Below are 18,868 nucleotides of genomic sequence, written 5' to 3'. Positions count from 1 at the left end.
TAGAGATTGTGAATGATAGACAAATAAGTGGAGTTCCCCTTTAAATGGTCAGCTTCCCTTTAATATTTTTCAAAAGTAGTAACATCACACATCCATATCCCATATACAGTACAGTCTAAAAGATGGGGAACAAAACTCACATTCTCAATGACAGAGATGGGCTGGTTGTCAGAAGCAACAGTTTTTGACAACTTTTTCAGTGATCCGCTTAACCTTTTTGCTGGCTCTTGGATATTTGTCCTTCCTCTGAGTGTGTTGCTTTGCTGTGGCAACCTTTTTGTCAGTGGCCTGGCTAAACACTTACTTTGTTTCATGTTAGGTCCTCAGATAAATACATGTAAATAAATATTTGGTATTGAATGCAGCTACCACTTGTCTTTTTGTAGACATTGCAAGTGGTTATAAGACTATGCACAGAAAAAATAAAAGTGTCTCAACTCTTTCACTAAAGACAAATGTACTTTATGTGTTTTCTTTACCATAAACAGGTTTTAAGTGCAAACTTGTAAATTGGTCCGCTTAAATTTGAACTGTAAAAGGATTTTCTCAAGTCTCAAAAATGCCATTTTGAAATAAGAAAAGACTTGCAAGTGAAAGTGTACTTCTGCTGCAAAATTCCATAACTGCAAATTGCTATAAGTTATTGTTTCTTTAAGTGCAAAAAAACAATACCTTGGGGTTTGACGATATTGGGTTCATAAGAACAGAAAATATTTTTAACATTAATTTTAAGCAGGGGCGGTGTTTAGGGGGGTAGAATTGGGACAATTTCGAGGGCCCCTGCCTCGCAGGTGTTGAGTGTGCGAGGTATAGTCCTGACAGCGCCCCTGCTTTAAGAAAACTATTATGACAAGGTATATAACCGGACAAGGAAACATTTTTCAATGTGTCTGTGTCACAAAACTATGCAGGTGCACTCTGAAGTCTTTAAAAACCTTTGCACTTGTTTCCACAAAAAAACAAAAATGAAAAATGGTATAATATAGAGTGAATATATGTAAATACTTTATGTCTATTTTGAAGATCTTTGCGTGGTCTTCTCCATCTCTGATAACGCAGCTGTTAAGTGTATCACCGATTCGGCTGTACCGTCATATTTCTGGGTTGCTGGAGTGGGGAAGCAATACAGTGTGTCCGGGGTGTTTTTTTGTCACGTCTTGGAATCCATGATTGGAATATGGCATGAGTTGGCTGTGTACCTCAAATTAAGGAGAGCGGCTTCTGGCTCTGTGAACTTCAAGGCTAAATTGTTTGTTTCCTAGCTCTGTTTGTTTCACTTCATGTGCAGTTCCAATCATTTGTGTGCGGCCAGACAGATATGCTTCTATTTAAACTAACAAAAAAACAACTTCTGGCTGTGTTCTCTCCGCGAGACAGCTTTTCTCTAAACAAGAAATACAGTTGTGGTCAAAAGTTTACATATACTTGTAAAGACATAATATCATGGCTCCAATAATTTCTACAACTCTTATTTTTTTGTGATTTGGAGCACATACTTGTTGGTCACAAAAAACATTCATGAAGTTTGGTTCTTTTATGAATTTATTATGAGTCTACTGAAAATGTGACCAAATCTGCTGGGTCAAAAGTACACATACAGCAATGTTAATACTTGGTTACATGTCCCTTGGAAAGTTTCACTGCAATATGGCGGCAAAACAGACCCAGGGCACAATACTGTTGTGACCAAACAGCTCAATTTTTGTTTCATCTGACCACAGAACTTTCCTCCACAAGGTCTTATCTTTGTCCATATGATGTCAGATGAGACTAAAATTGAGCTGTTTGGCCACAATACCCAGCAATATGTTCGGAGGAGAAAAGGTGAGGCCTTTAATCCCAGGAACACCATCCTACCGTCAAGCATGGTGGTGGTAGTATTATGCTCTGGGCCTGTTTTGCTGCCAATTGAACTGCTGCTTTACAGAGAGTAAATGGGACAATAAAAAAGGAGGATTACCTCCAAATTCTTCAGGACAACCTAAAATCATCAGCCCGGAGGTTGGGTCTTGGGTGCAGTTGGGTGTTCCAACAGGACAATGACCCCAAACACACATCAAAAGTGGTAAAAGAATGGCTAAATCAGTCTAGAATTAAGGTTTTAGAATGGCCTTCCCAAAGTCCTGACTTAAACGTGTGGACAATGCTGAAGAAACAAGTCCATGTCAGAAAACCAACACATTTAGCTGAACTGCACTAATTTTGTCAAGAGGAGTGGTCAAAAATTCAACGAAAAGCTTGCCAGAAGCTTGTGGATGGCTACCAAAAGCGCCTTATTGCAGTGAAACTTGCCAAGGGACATGTAACCAAATATTACCATTGCTGTATGAATACTTTTGACCCAGCAGATTTGGTCACATTTTCAGTAGACCCATAATAAATTCATAAAAGAACCAAACTATACTTTTTTGTGACAAACAAGTATGTGCTCCAATCACTCTATCACAAAAAAGTAAGAGTTGTAGAAATTATTGGAAACTCAAGACAGCCATGACATTATGTTCTTTACAAGTGTATCTTCATGTTCTCGCAAGATCTCGAGACACGACTAATAGCAGTAAATATCGTCGCTATTTTATCTCAGACACTTTTTTTGTTAGCGCAGTCAGACAGGATATAACGCACAAAGATTTTATTGTGATGGCCAGAAGTGTGCTTTAGTTTTTTTTTCATTACTGCATCTTCATGGCTTCTAGAAAATCAGGCGGTAATGGTAGTAAGTCCCTCAGTTTCTTCTGTTTTGTACCGGTCAGCTTATTGTTGGACACTAACGCAGCAATTAGCATGTGATACTGCTGCATCACGCACTAGATCTGCTGGCTCATCAGCCAACCTCTGCAACTACTGTACAGTACATTCAGTCATATTGCTTCATATATAGAAAATGGCCAACCAGTTAGCTTACCTCTTTGGCCATATCAGTGTATTTCTGCTTCTCTGTGGGTTCCAACACGGCCCACCAGTCAGCCAGGATCTTGGTGGCCCCACGATTGTCCAAACGAGGGTGCTCGTGTCGCACAAGGGAACGATGGCGTTTACAGAAGAGAAGAAAAGCATTCATTGGCCTGCGAGCCCGCTGCTCATTTGAATCTTCTTCTTCCTCTGGTGTGTCTCCACCTTGGGCTTGAGACATCATATCCTGGTCACACAGCAGTGCCTGCTGAACATACAACAGTGAAGACATACTTTCTTAACTGAAACATGTTGCCAATCACTTCCTTTTGATAAAGATTGTTTAGTAAATATAAATACTGTAGATCAGTCTGAGAAAACAAATCACCTTCTTCAGATCCTCTTCATCCTCTTCTTCTTCTTCCTCCTCAGAGAAATCCAGTGCCTTTTTAGAGAGCAGTGGATGCCACTGCAGGCACTTCCGTTTGGGTCGCTTTCCAGTGACCTCCCGTACAACAGGTGGCTCCTTACACCTTCCTTCACCCTTCATTGTATTTCCCGCACCTAATAACAACAGAAAAAGACCATGCACATACAAAAACTGTAAAATAACAACATGTACACTATAGAGACATGTTTAGCCAGAAACACTTTTTAAATCAATTAACTATTCAATCAGGAGTTAGACTACACAACATGTTCCCTTTATTATTAATTATCTTCTTATGAAAATCTTATAAATGTTTTTTTCTGGATAGACACTCAGAAATCTTGAAGAGAACATTTGTATCAGATTGCTTGGAAGAATGTCAAGTGTATAGATGAGACCAAAATTGAGATCTTTGGCATTAACTCAATCGTTTAAAAGCTAAAACATGCTGAATATCACACACAAATCAAATGCATACGGAGGTGAAAACATTTGGGTTCAGGGTTGTTACTCTACTAAGTAACTGCATTCTGTCAAATGATCAGACCTTCAAGTATTTAGACAGTATCTGTGATATATATATATATATATATATATATATATATATATATATATATATATATATATATATATATATATATATATATATAGATAGATAGATAGATAGATAGATAGATAGATAGATAGATAGATAGATAGATAGATAGATAGATAGATAGATAGATAGATAGATAGATAGATAGATAGATAGATAGATAGATAGATAGATAGATAGATAGATAGATAGATAGATAGATAGATAGATAGATAGATAGATAGATAGATAGATAGATATATATATCTATATATATATCTATATATATATATATATATATATATATATATATATATATATATATATATATATATATATATATATATATATATATATATATATATATATATATATATATATATATTCAGATTCAGAAATACTTTATTAATCCCTGAGGGGAAATTAGATTTCACATCGTTGGCAGTATGTACGTACGTACGTCAAAACTGGTAAAGGAATGGCTAAATCAGGCCAGAATCAAGGTTTTAGAATGGCCTTCCCAAAGTCCTGACTTAAACGTGTGGACAATGTTGAAAAACAAGTCCATGTCAGAAAACCAACAAATTTAGCTGAACTGCACCAATTGTGTCAAGAGGAGTGGTCAAAAATTCAACCAGAAGCTTGTGGATGGCTACCAAAAGTGCCTTATTTCAGTGAAACTTGCCAAGGGACATGTAACCAAAAATTAACATTGCTGTATGTATACTTTTGACCCAGCAGATTTGGTCACATTTTCAGTAGACCCATAATAAATTCATAAAAGAACCAAACTTCATGAATGTTTTTTGTGACAAACAAGTGTGTGCTCCAATCACTCTATTACAAAAAAATGAGAGTTGTAGAAATTATTGGAAACTCAAGACAGCCATGACATTATGTTCTTTACAAGAGTATGTAAACTTTTGACCACGACTGTACATACATGCATGCATACATACATATGTATACATATATACATACATATGTATACATATATACATACATATGTATACATATATACATACATATGTATACATATATACATACATATATGCATACATACATATACAGTATGCAAACCGTACATACATACATACATTTGTATACATATATACAGTACATACATATATACATACATACATATGTATACATATATACAGTACATACATACATATACATACATATGCATACATATGTATACTTATATACATACATATGCATACATATATACATATGCATACATATATACATACATATGCATACACATGTATACCTATATACATATGTATACATACATATGTATACATATGTATACATACATATGTATACATATGTATACATACATATGTATACATATGTATACATACATATGTATACATACGTATGTATACATACATATGTATACATACATATGTATACATACATATGTATACATACATATGTATACATACATATGTATACATACATATGTATACATACATATGTATACATACATATGTATACATATGTATACATACATATGTATACATATGTATACATATGTATACATACATATGTATACATACATATGTATACATATGTATACATACATATGTATACATATATACATACATATATACATACATATGTATACATATATACATACATATGTATACATATATATACATACATATGTATACATATATATACATACATATGTATACATATATATACATACATATGTATACATATATATACATACATATGTATACATATATATACATACATATGTATACATATATACATACATATGTATACATATATACATACATATGTATACATATATACATACATATGTATACATATATACATACATATGTATACATATATACATACATATGTATACATATATACATACATATGTATACATATATACATAAATATATGCATACATATATACATACATATATGCATACATATATGCATACATATATACATACATATATGCATACATATATGCATACATACATACATATGTATACATACATATGTATACATACATATATGCATGCATACGTATGTATACATATATACATACATATATGCATGCATACGTATGCATACATATATACATACATATATGCATACATACATATATGCATACATACATGCATGCATGCATACATACGTATACATATATACATACATGCATGCATGCATACATATGCAGTGTTTCCCACACATTCATTTATTTGTGGAGGCCCGCCACGAAAGAATACATACATATACATATATATACATACATATGTATACATATATACATACATATACATATATATACATACATATGTATACATATATACATACATATATGTATACATACATATACAGTATGCATACCGTACATACATACATACATACATTTGTATACATATATACAGTACATACATATATACATACATACATACATATGTATACATATATACAGTACATACATACATATGCATACATATGCATACATACATACATACATATGCATACATATGTATACATATATACATACATATGCATACATATGCATACATATATACATATGCATACATATATACATACATATGCATACTTATATACATACATATGCATACACATGTATACATATATACATATGTATACATACATACATATATATACATACATATATATACATACATATGTATACATATATACATACATATGTATACATATATACATACATATGTATACATATATACATACATATGTATACATATATACATACATATGTATACATATATACATACATATGTATACATATATATGTATACATATATACATACATATATGCATACATATATACATACATATATGCATACATATATACATACATATATGCATACATACATACATATGTATGCATACATACATACATACATATGTATGCATACATATATGCATACATACATACATATGTATACATACATATGTATACATACATATGTATACATACATATATGCATGCATACGTATGTATACATATATACATACATATATGCATGCATACGTATGCATACATATATACATACATATATGCATACATACATATATACATACATATATGCATACATACATACATATGTATACATACATATGTATACATACATACATGCATGCATACGTATGTATACATATATACATACATATATGCATGCATACGTATGCATACATATATACATACATATATGCATACATACATATATACATACATATATGCATACATACATATGTATACATACGGTACATGCATGCATGCATACATACGTATACATATATACATACATGCATGCATGCATACATATGCAGTGTTTCCCACACATTCATTTATTTGTGGAGGCCCGCCACGAAAGAAATACGTCCGCCACAAATAGATTTTTTTTTTTGTTGTTGTCCTGTCCAGCTTCTCAGGCAAATCATATAGTTGATGTAGATGCCCATATAGGCTGTTCAGAATTACTTTACAAAAGAGAAGTGTAGGATACTTCTCTTGTTGCCTTATTTGTATTTGACAACTACTGCTTTCTGTTTATTTGTTACTGACTGTGGCAGGACACCTCTGCCTCGGTTTCACTTTATGTTGCTGGTAAATAATATGGTTGTAGTAGTAGGCTAATTTTAAATTATTTAGTATGCACTAAATAAAGGGGCAGAGCTTTAAGAGACATTTTAGCTTTTATATTTTATAATATATATTTTTTGAAAGAACCACAATTAATAAATATATTTGAGTGAATAACTTATTGTTCAAATCTGTATATAAATATGTACATAAAGTGTTGTAATTATATTGTAAAATTGATGGATGGATGGATGGATGGACGTTTATAACAAAACTGTTATAATTAATTAGTAAGTATACATTTTTTAGCCTTTTTAGAGAAAATCATATCAATGTAGTAAATTATGCAAATTAATCAATGATGTCAAGGTGACCACGCCCATAGCCACGCCCCCACCGCCACAGGTATCTTGACAGTTTATGGGAAACACTGATATGTATACATATATACATACATGCGTGCATGCATACATATGTATATATACACATACATGCATGCATGCATACATATATACATACATGCATGCATATATAAAATGGGACCCATTACCTCCCTCCTTGGCACTCAGCATTAAGGGATGGAATTGGGGGTTAAATCACCAAAAATGATTCCCGGGCGCAGCCTCCGCTACTGCTCCCCTCACCTCCCAGGGTGTGGTCAAGTTGTGATGGGTCAAATGCAGAGAATAATTTCGCCACACCTAGTGTGTGTGTGTGACAATCATTGGTACTTTAACTTTATATACACATACATGCATGCATAGTGCATACATATGTATACATACATATACACATACATGCATGCATGCATATGTACTGTATACATACATATATATACACATACATGCATACATACATACACATATACATACATACATACATGCATAAATATGTATACATACATATGTATATATACATGCATGCATAAATATGTATACATACATATGTATATATACATGCATGCATAAATATGTATACATACATATATACATGCATGCATGCATACATATGTATATATACACATATATGCATGCATGCATACATATATACTAGAGATGCGCGGATAGGCAATTATTTCATCCGCAACCGCATCACGAAAGTCGTCATCCACCCGCCATACACCCGAACCAACATTTTATCAAAACCACAACCGCCCGCCACCCGGGCGGTATTTATCATTATTATAATATTATTGTCATTTCCATTAAGAAAGTGTTGACTATTGTTGTCAGGAGTGCGTTCCTCACACTTTGTGTGCGCAGTTGCAGCAAGCAGAACAATGCTTTTAAGAAGTTAAAAAAATGTTTTAGAAAGACAAGGCCTATATTTTCGTTAGGTAAAAAAAATGTTCTGAATTTATTTCAATGAATATTAACTTGTTAACGTTAAAGTGCTCAAATAGGGACGAGGGCGGGGTGCACAGTGAAAAATTTTGCGACAAAGATGAACCATTATTGATTGATCTGCAGCCATGACAAAATATCAGAAAATCTCCATTGTCAACGACAAGCAGGAAAATAAAGATGAACACATAGCCTATGTTGTAGGCATAGGCATAAGCTCATATGTTTTTAAGTTGAAATAAAAAAATTTAAAAAAAATGTGCCTCATAAGCCTTAGGCTGTCAATCACGCGCACAAACTTAAATTATACAACAACATATGTATGTCATCCCTATTTAAACAAAAATAAATTAAATAAATAATAATAATTGAATTATAATGAAAATAGACGGTCGCGACTAACTAAGCAGGCTAAATGGCCTTACATTGTAGCCAATCAGAGATGCGCTTCACTTGAAAGCGAGGCCAAATAATTAACACACAGTAGTATATCTCCAATAGAAAAAAAACACAATAAACAACGCAATTGCCTTAATTCCTTTGCATTGTAGTGCGCCCAAACAACACGTAACCATCAAAATTATTCAGCTGACCGAACTCAATATAGGTTAGACATGGGCTTATTTGGTATAGCCTAGGTAACGTAGACTAATTCGTTTAACATATCCAACCGTATGTCTACTTACTTTTTTTTTTTAGCACTATGCAGGAATAAAATGGCATCTACAGTGCCAGGATTCATGCAGGCGAGAGCACCTGGCCGCTAAAATGCGCCCTCTCTAAAATGCCCCTGCTGCGCTGAAGGAGCGCTCACTTGCGGCACTTGTTGCTGGGACACATAGGAAGGATTCTCTTTATACATTTAACTATGTATATATATTTCCGAATTGGTTCAACCGCCATCCGCCCGAATCTATTTAAAATTTATTTTTTTCGTCATTCACCCGCCCGACCCGCGGATTACCCGCGGGTGTGTCTGCAAACCGCGCATCTCTAATATATACACACATGCATGCATATATAAAATGGGACCCATTACCTCCCTGCTTGGCACTCAGCATCAAGGGATGGAATTGGGGGTTAAATCACCAAAAATGATTCCCGGGCGCAGCCACCGCTACTGCTCCCCTCACCTCCCAGGGGGTGATCAAGTTGTGATGGGTCAAATGCAGAGAATAATTTCGCCACACCTAGTGTGTGTGTGTGACAATCATTGGTACTTTAACTTTATATACACATACATGCATGCATAGTGCATACATATGTATACATACATATACACATACACATACATGCATGCATGCATACATATGTACTGTATACATACATATATATATATATATATATACACATACATGCATACATACATACATACATACATGCATAAATATGTATACATACATATGTATATATACATGCATGCATGCATGCATAAATGTGTATACATACATATGTATATATACATGCATGCATGCATACATATGTATACATACATATATACATACATACATACATGCATGCATGCATACATATGTATACATACATATAGAAATAAATGCATGCATACATATATACATACATGCATGCATACATACGTATACATACATATATACATACATGCATGCATACATACGTATACATGCATACATACATGCATGCATACATACGTATACCTGCATACATACATGCATGCATACATAAGTATACATGCATACATACATGCATGCATACATACGTATACATGCATACATACATATGCATACATGCATGCACGCATACATACATATGTATACATACATACATGCATGCATACATATGTATACATATATATATACATACATGCATATATACATACATACATGCATGCATACATATGTATACATACATATATACATACATGCATGCATACATATGTATACATACATGCATGCATACATATGTATACATACATATATACATACATGCATGCATACATATGTATACAAACATGCATACATATGTATACATACATATATACATACATATGTATACATACATATATACATACATATGTATACATACATATGTATACATACATATATACATACATATGTATACATACATATATACATACATATGTATACATACATATATACATACATATGTATACATACATATATACATACATATATACATACATATGTATACATACATATATACATACATATGTATACATACATATATACATACATATGTATACATACATATACATACATGCATGCATACATATATATATATATAAACATGCATGCATACATATGTATACATACATATATACATACATATGTATACATACATATATACATACATGCATGCACACATATATACAAACATGCATGCATACATATGTATACATACATATATACATACATGCATGCATACATAAGTATACATACATATATACATACATGCATGCATACATATGTATACATACATATATACATACATGCATGCATACATATGTATACATACATGCATGCATACATACATATGTATACGTACATAAATGCATGCATGCATACATATGTATACATACATAAATGCATGCATGCATACATATGTATACATACATAAATGCATGCATGCATACATATGTATACATACATACATACATGCATGCATACATACATACATATACATACATATGTATACACATTGGTATACATACATATGTATACATACATATATACATACATATGTATACATACATATATACATACATATGTATACATACATATATACATACATATGTATACATACATATGTATACATACATATACATACATGCATGCATACATATATATATATAAACATGCATGCATACATATGTATACATACATATATACATACATATGTATACATACATATATACATACATGCATGCACACATATATACAAACATGCATGCATACATATGTATACATACATACATGCATGCATACATATGTATACATACATATATACATACATGCATGCATACATATGTATACATACATATATACATACATGCATGCATACATATGTATACATACATGCATGCATACATACATATGTATACGTACATAAATGCATGCATGCATACATATGTATACATACATAAATGCATGCATGCATACATATGTATACATACATAAATGCATGCATGCATACATATGTATACATACATACATACATACATACATGCATGCATACATACATACATATACATACATATGTATACACATTGGTATATATATATATATATATATATATATATATATATATATATATATATATATACATATATATATATATATATACATACATGCATATATACATATGCATACATACATACATACATGCATGCATACATATGCATACAGACATACATACATACATGCATGCATACATATATACATACATGCATGCATACATATGTATACATACATATATACATACATGCATGCATGCATACATACATACATGCATGCATACATATATACATATATGCATGCATACATATGTATACATACATATATACATACATGCATGCATGCATGCATACATACATATATACATACATGCATGCATGCATACATACATATATACATACATGCATGCATACATACATATATACATACATGCATACATACATACATGCATGCATACATATGTATACATACATATATACATACATGCATGCATACATATGTATACATACATATATACATACATGCATGCATACATATGTATACATACATATATACATACATGCATGCATACATATGTATACATACATATATACATACATGCATGCATACATATGTATACATACATATATACATAAATGCATGCATACATATGCATGCATACATATATACATAAATGCATGCATACATATGCATGCATACATATGTATACATACATGCATGCATACATATGTATACACACATACATACATATGTATGCACGCACGCACGCACGCACGCACGCACGCACGCACGGACACACACACACACACACACACACACACACACACACACACACACACACACACACACACACACACACACACACACACACACACACACACACACACACACACACGTATATATATATATATATATATACACATATATATATACATACATACATACATACATACATACATACATACATACATACATACATACATACATACATACACACACATACATACATGCATGCATACATATACATATATATATATATATACATACATATATATATATATATACATACATGTATGCATACATGCATGCATGCATACAGTGGTGGTCAAAAGTTTACATACACTTGTAAAGAACATAACGTCATGGCTGTCTTGAGTTTCCAATAATTTCTACAACTCTTATTTTTGGTTAATATTTGCTTACCTGTCCCTTGGCAAGTTTCACTGCAATATGGCGCTTTAGGTAGCCATGCACAAGCTTCTGGTTGAATTTTTGACCGCTCCTCTTGACACCACAGTACTGAATGGCTACCAAAAGCGCCTTACTGCAATGAAACTTGCCAAGGGACATGTAACCAAACGTTATTAACATTGCTGTATGTATACTTTTGACCCAGCAGATTTGGTCACATTTTCAGTAGACACAATTCATAAAATAACCAAACTTCATGAATATTTTTTGTGACCAATAAGCATGCGCTCCAATCACTCTATCACAAAAAAATAAGAGTTGTAGAAATTATTGCAAACTCAAGACAGCCATGACATTATGTTCTTTACAAGTGTATGTAAACTTTTGACCACGATTGTACATGATCCACTATGGACTGGACTCTCACTAATATGTTAGATCCAGTATGGACTGGACTTTCACAATATTATGTCAGACCCACTCGACATCCATTGCTTTCGGTCTCCCCTAGAGGGGGGGGGGGGGGGTTCCCCACATATGCGGTCCTCTCCAAGGTTTCTCATAGTCATTCACATCGACGTCCCACTGGGGTGAGTTTTTCCTTGCCCTTATGTGGGCTCTGTACCGCGGATGTCGTTGTGGCTTGTGCAGGCAGCCCTTTGAGACACTTGTGATTTAGGGCTATATAAATAAACATTGATTGATTGATTGATGAATACAAAGTGTCTGCATAAATCTCTGCAGACACTGTGTTCTTTTTGTTTGTGGATAAATAAATTTAAAAAATCCTGCTATAATCATTACATTTGATTACATTTTTTAACACATTTTTTGCAGTACCTCAAATTCAAACTGCACTTTAATGTATTTTCATTCAATATAAGATACAGAATTTGAGTTTTAAAAGCTCCACAATATGGGTCAGCACTTGCAAAAGCACAGGTTAGAAGCACTGGGGCCGTACTTATCAAGCTTCTTAGAGTGCCATTTTACACTTAAGTCCTGAGAATTTGCGAAATTTAGTCCTACTCTCAAATTTAAAAATAAAAGTTTTTTATCAACGTTCTTAAGTCTAAGAATCACTCCTACTCTCCACGATATTTAAGAGACCTTCAGAGGTGTCTTAAGTGGTTAGGAGTTGCCAGCAGGGGATGGCACTGAGGCGAGAGAGACGTGGCCGAACGTTCAGGGAGCGGAACGATGTCCTGGATTTGTTTGATGACGAGCAGCTGATCAAACGGTATCGTTTAGACAGAGCGGGTATTATTTTTGTCACAGATTTAATACTTTTCGATTCCTTGTTGATTTCTGCATGTGGCTGCAGTGGGCTAGTATATATAGAGCCACCCACACCACTTTCAAATTAGTTGCCTAATTAATGAATTGGAAAGAAAATGTTATGAGAGTAGCGTATGTGTGTGGCCGTGAGGTGAGTGACGTCAGTGAGTGTGTGGGCGAGAGAAGAGAGGGAGCGGTAGCGTGAGTGCCGGCGGGGACTAGTTTGTTTTGTATTATTTTGTAGTTTATTGTCAAAATATACACTCCCATTGTCCACTTAAATATTTCCAAGATATTTCTTTATTCTTAGACAACGGATTCCCTTCCGTGATTGGTCATTTCTATGGACACAGAAATGACGTCACCTAAAATTCCGTTTACGGCACATAGTAATGTCGTAATTCAGCTCTGAGTGTGACACTTAAGATTCAGTCCTACACTTCGCTGAAAGTGTGAGTAAGACGCTTGATAACTAACTTTTAAGTGCAGCTTTCAGCGAAGAATTTATTTACTCTTAAGTCAACTCTTAGCAGACTTCTTAGGAGTAATTCTAAGAAGCTTGATAAGTACGGCCCCAGATGTATACAAGTAATTAAAGAATACAGATATTAATTTACCATTTGAAAGTGTTGTTTAGTAAATGTTAACTTGAAATAAAAGTATTATAGTATTCACTACACCAATGATACTGTGTTTAATGTAGAATGTTTGTGTTGACAAGCAAAAAAAATAAATAAATAACAGGAAAAAAGTTGTTCTCTATAACCCCACACAACGCACCAAAAAAAAAAAGCAAAAACAATGGGTTTAAAACCAGGTATGGACCGTAGCGTGGGTTACCTGTACCTTTGCACCTGTAGTAAAAAACAAACAAAAAATGTTTTGATATTAATCCAGATCGGATCATATGAAAAAAATTAGAGTGATTTTTTTTTTGATATATCGACCAGCCCTAGCCGCATGTGTACTATGGGAACATTTATAATTGCCAGTTTATTCAATACAATTTTCATAGACAACTTAGAGAATGTGTCAATGTTTGCCTCCATTAACTAAATGCATAACAATAGTACTTCCAGGTGAAACTATTTAAAGGGGAACTGCTCTTTTTTTGGAATTTTGCCTATAATTCACAATCCTTATGAGACAAGAACATTTTTGGTTTAATGCATTCTAACTCGTAAATAACGTTCAATAAAAGCCTGCTTTCAATGAATGGAGTGAATGGGAGCCATGAAGACATGATGTCGTTGCGTCTACAGTATTCCGCCCAAAAAACCCAATAAATCACCATCCAAAAAGTGGCAACAATACTCCTTTTACATTTCGTGACCTGAAGATTAACCAAGTATTAGATATATTGTTATAAGCACTAACGTTAAAGACTTACATTTAGCGACACATTGATCAGAGAGAGGTAACTTCCTTCTTGTGGTTAGAGTGTCTGCCCTGAGATCGGTAGGTCGTGAGTTGAAACCCCGGCCGAGTCATACCAAAGACTATAAAAATGGGACCCATTACCTCCCTGCTTGGCACTCAGCATCAAGGGTTAGAATTGGGGGTTAAATCACCAAAAATTATTCCTGGGTGCGGCCACCGCTGCTGCTGCTCACTGCTCCCCTCACCTCCCAGGGGGTGATCAAGGGTGATGGGTCAAATGCAGAGGATAATTTCACCACACCTAGTGTGTGTTTGACTATCATTGGTACTTTAACTTTATGCTGCTGTATTGACATCATGAGCTGGTGAGCTGCTTTCTTGCCTCGGAGCTTGTGAAAGTTTATTATAGATTATAAATCATGCCTCTTACCTTTTTGATAAAATGATGTGGACATAAAATGAGATGTTGGTACACTTTGACAGCCAACTTAGACCCGGAAATGGAGAAAAAGCCCAGAAAAGATGCTTTGTTCAACTCCTATTTTTCTTAGCGAGTCATTCTTTATCAAAACGGGAATATATCAACATCCTAACAGTCGGCATCCCAGACATTGTACAGTAAGTGATGTTTAATTACGTTTGTTGGCTCTCGTGTCTGCAGTGAGTAGTAATCAATGTTGTTCCATCCACCCATTTTCAACTGCTTGTCCATCTCAAAGTTGTTGAATGAAAAAGTGAACGTTGTGATGCATTTGTGAAATTGATATGGCGCTGTATGCTTAAATTGAGCAAAATACATAAATATTACATGTATTATTCATGTGCCTGTTACTACATTATATGTATACTTACAGTGTGTTAAAACATTGATGAGTTTGGATGTTTTTTAAAGCGCTTTATAGGCAGAATATATACAGTAGGTGACTCCCAAAAGGCTCCATTGTAAGCAGACTTTTGCTGGTATTTATTGACTAGTTAGAGTGCATACGAAAAGGAAAAATGTGTGCTTGTCTTCAGGATTTTGAATGATAGGCAAAATTGCAAAAAAAAGTGCTTTTCCCTTTTATATACCACGGTCGTTTTGGTCAAAAAAATACAGATCGTATTATACCTGAGACCGTGAGATCCTTATTTTTATACCCCTCTCTTTTAAAAAAAAATACAAAAAATTATCCCAAACTAAATTTTATATAGAAAAAGACAACATTTGACAAAACATGCATTATCCTGAAACTTTGTGTTGTTTATCAAAGTAGTAATAGACAAAATGGTATCGTAAAAAATAACAGAAAGAATGTTTAAGTTTGTCCAATAGAAAGTTTAGTGATTAAGTATACATGAGTTTAAACTGGGTGCTTTATGAGGTAAAGAAGCTTTTTATTGAGCGTTGCTTCAAAGGTCCATTTAGTTGGCACCTTGCGAAATCAATAATGTTCCGTAAATGCAGTATCTTTATCTTTACAATGTCCAAATGGTGGGTCTTCCAGGCCCGTGATGTCTGCGAAGATGTCCTGATGGAAACGGGCAAAAAATCCCGGGTCCGCGGCTCGAACGCTTTATATAGATCGTCACGTTATATAGGATGGCACTATATCCAACTTTGAGTGTATAGAAATGGCATTGCTTACATCATTAAGACGATACTGCCAGAGCCTATCCTTTTGGGCCGTGCAGCAATGATAACCCATAATCTACAAAAGAGTACTGTCAGGCATGACATGGTCACTTTTTCTGCACCATGGAATAGATTGAATTAGGCTGCACAGTGCAAGATCACACCGGGTTCAACATCTGTGGGACATTTTGATAACATTCTGATTTTGCTTCACTTCACTCATTGAGTCTGACCAAAACATAACGTGTAGGCCCAACCCCTACAACAACTGTGTGAATGTCATTCACGCAGGTATATTTTAACAGCGTTAGGAGACTTCCAGTAACTGAGATCAAAGGTAATATGTTTGGCCCAGTTCATCATCTATATTAGCTTTTCCTCTTCGGTAACATCCCGGGATTTGTGACTTAACGAATCTGCGACATGTTTGCACATACAGTCCTCTTCAGCTTATATGTTTGCTCGCTTCGGCAAGACTGACAAGCTGGATGAGAGTCCATCTTGCTTCGGTTGCGAAGAGGAAAAACCAAGTACAGTAAACTAATATGGACATTTTACACCGTCAAACTCTGCGTCGAAATGTATCCATCGTCGCGTAAAAACATCGGCGCCGATGAATTAAACCGAGGGTATTCTGTAAAAGTGTACACACCGGTGGGCAACATTTGTTTACAGGCGTGTTACTAGGAATAAAGTAGCTAGTTAGCGTGCTAACGCTACAGCCTGCTAACTGGACGTGTCACTGTTTGGAGATCGAATGATAACAAGACGGGATTCTTCAAAATCCGCGAACAAAACTCACTGTAATGTCCGCACTTACGCGGCTGCTGCGTTACATGTATTGCACATTTGACGTGGAACGCATACAGGAACCGAGAGAAAAGGTAAGTTATACAATGTCACCAAAAACAGTTGCTGTGCGATGTTTTACAATAGTTTCGGACAGTGGTGGGGAATAGATTGAAACATCACAATGTGGAGCACACAAACTATCACATTCGTTGTCGGCGAAAAATCGGGCGGACATCATCTCCATTTTTTTCACGTTGATTAAACTGCGAGGGCGATGATGAATTAGCGACCGTGTTTTAACGGAAAATCAATGAAAGACAATGTTGTGGGGTCATGGCCTATTTTAATGTGTTCACTAACCTTTTTTCCTGTTCAAGTACCGCGAGGGCCTCTCATTATTCGTGTCGTCCACCTTTTTAACTTATTGACACAACCTAACAGTTCTTCAGTACGGGCTGTGCTCAACACAACTGCACCGAGTAGCACAGACATAACCGGAAGTAAGGATATTGCTTACCAAATTAAAACCCACC

General features: G+C 34.3%; 1 protein-coding gene across 3 annotated transcripts in view; it reads right to left on the bottom strand.

Annotated features, from left to right (window-relative positions):
• The window catches only part of LOC133650704 (HMG box transcription factor BBX), a 44,793-nt gene extending 25,925 nt beyond the window's left edge, over positions 1-18,868 (bottom strand). Inside the window, exons 1-3 of one of the 3 annotated variants that reach the window (XM_062048268.1) lie at positions 18,696-18,868; positions 3,281-3,456; positions 2,906-3,160 (exon numbers count right to left, since the gene is read on the bottom strand). In XM_062048268.1, the coding sequence (XP_061904252.1) occupies positions 2,906-3,160; positions 3,281-3,442 (417 nt within the window). In that variant the 5' untranslated portion in view covers positions 3,443-3,456; positions 18,696-18,868. The remainder of the gene's footprint in view (positions 1-2,905; positions 3,161-3,280; positions 3,457-18,695) is intronic. The other 2 variants (XM_062048267.1, XM_062048266.1) reach the window with 2 other exon arrangements.

This window comes from Entelurus aequoreus, linkage group LG05 (assembly GCF_033978785.1).
Source record: "Entelurus aequoreus isolate RoL-2023_Sb linkage group LG05, RoL_Eaeq_v1.1, whole genome shotgun sequence".
In the NCBI taxonomy this organism is placed as follows: domain Eukaryota; kingdom Metazoa; phylum Chordata; class Actinopteri; order Syngnathiformes; family Syngnathidae; genus Entelurus; species Entelurus aequoreus.
The sequence above is the reverse complement of the archived record's forward strand: the minus strand, read 5'-3'. Positions and strand labels throughout refer to the sequence as shown.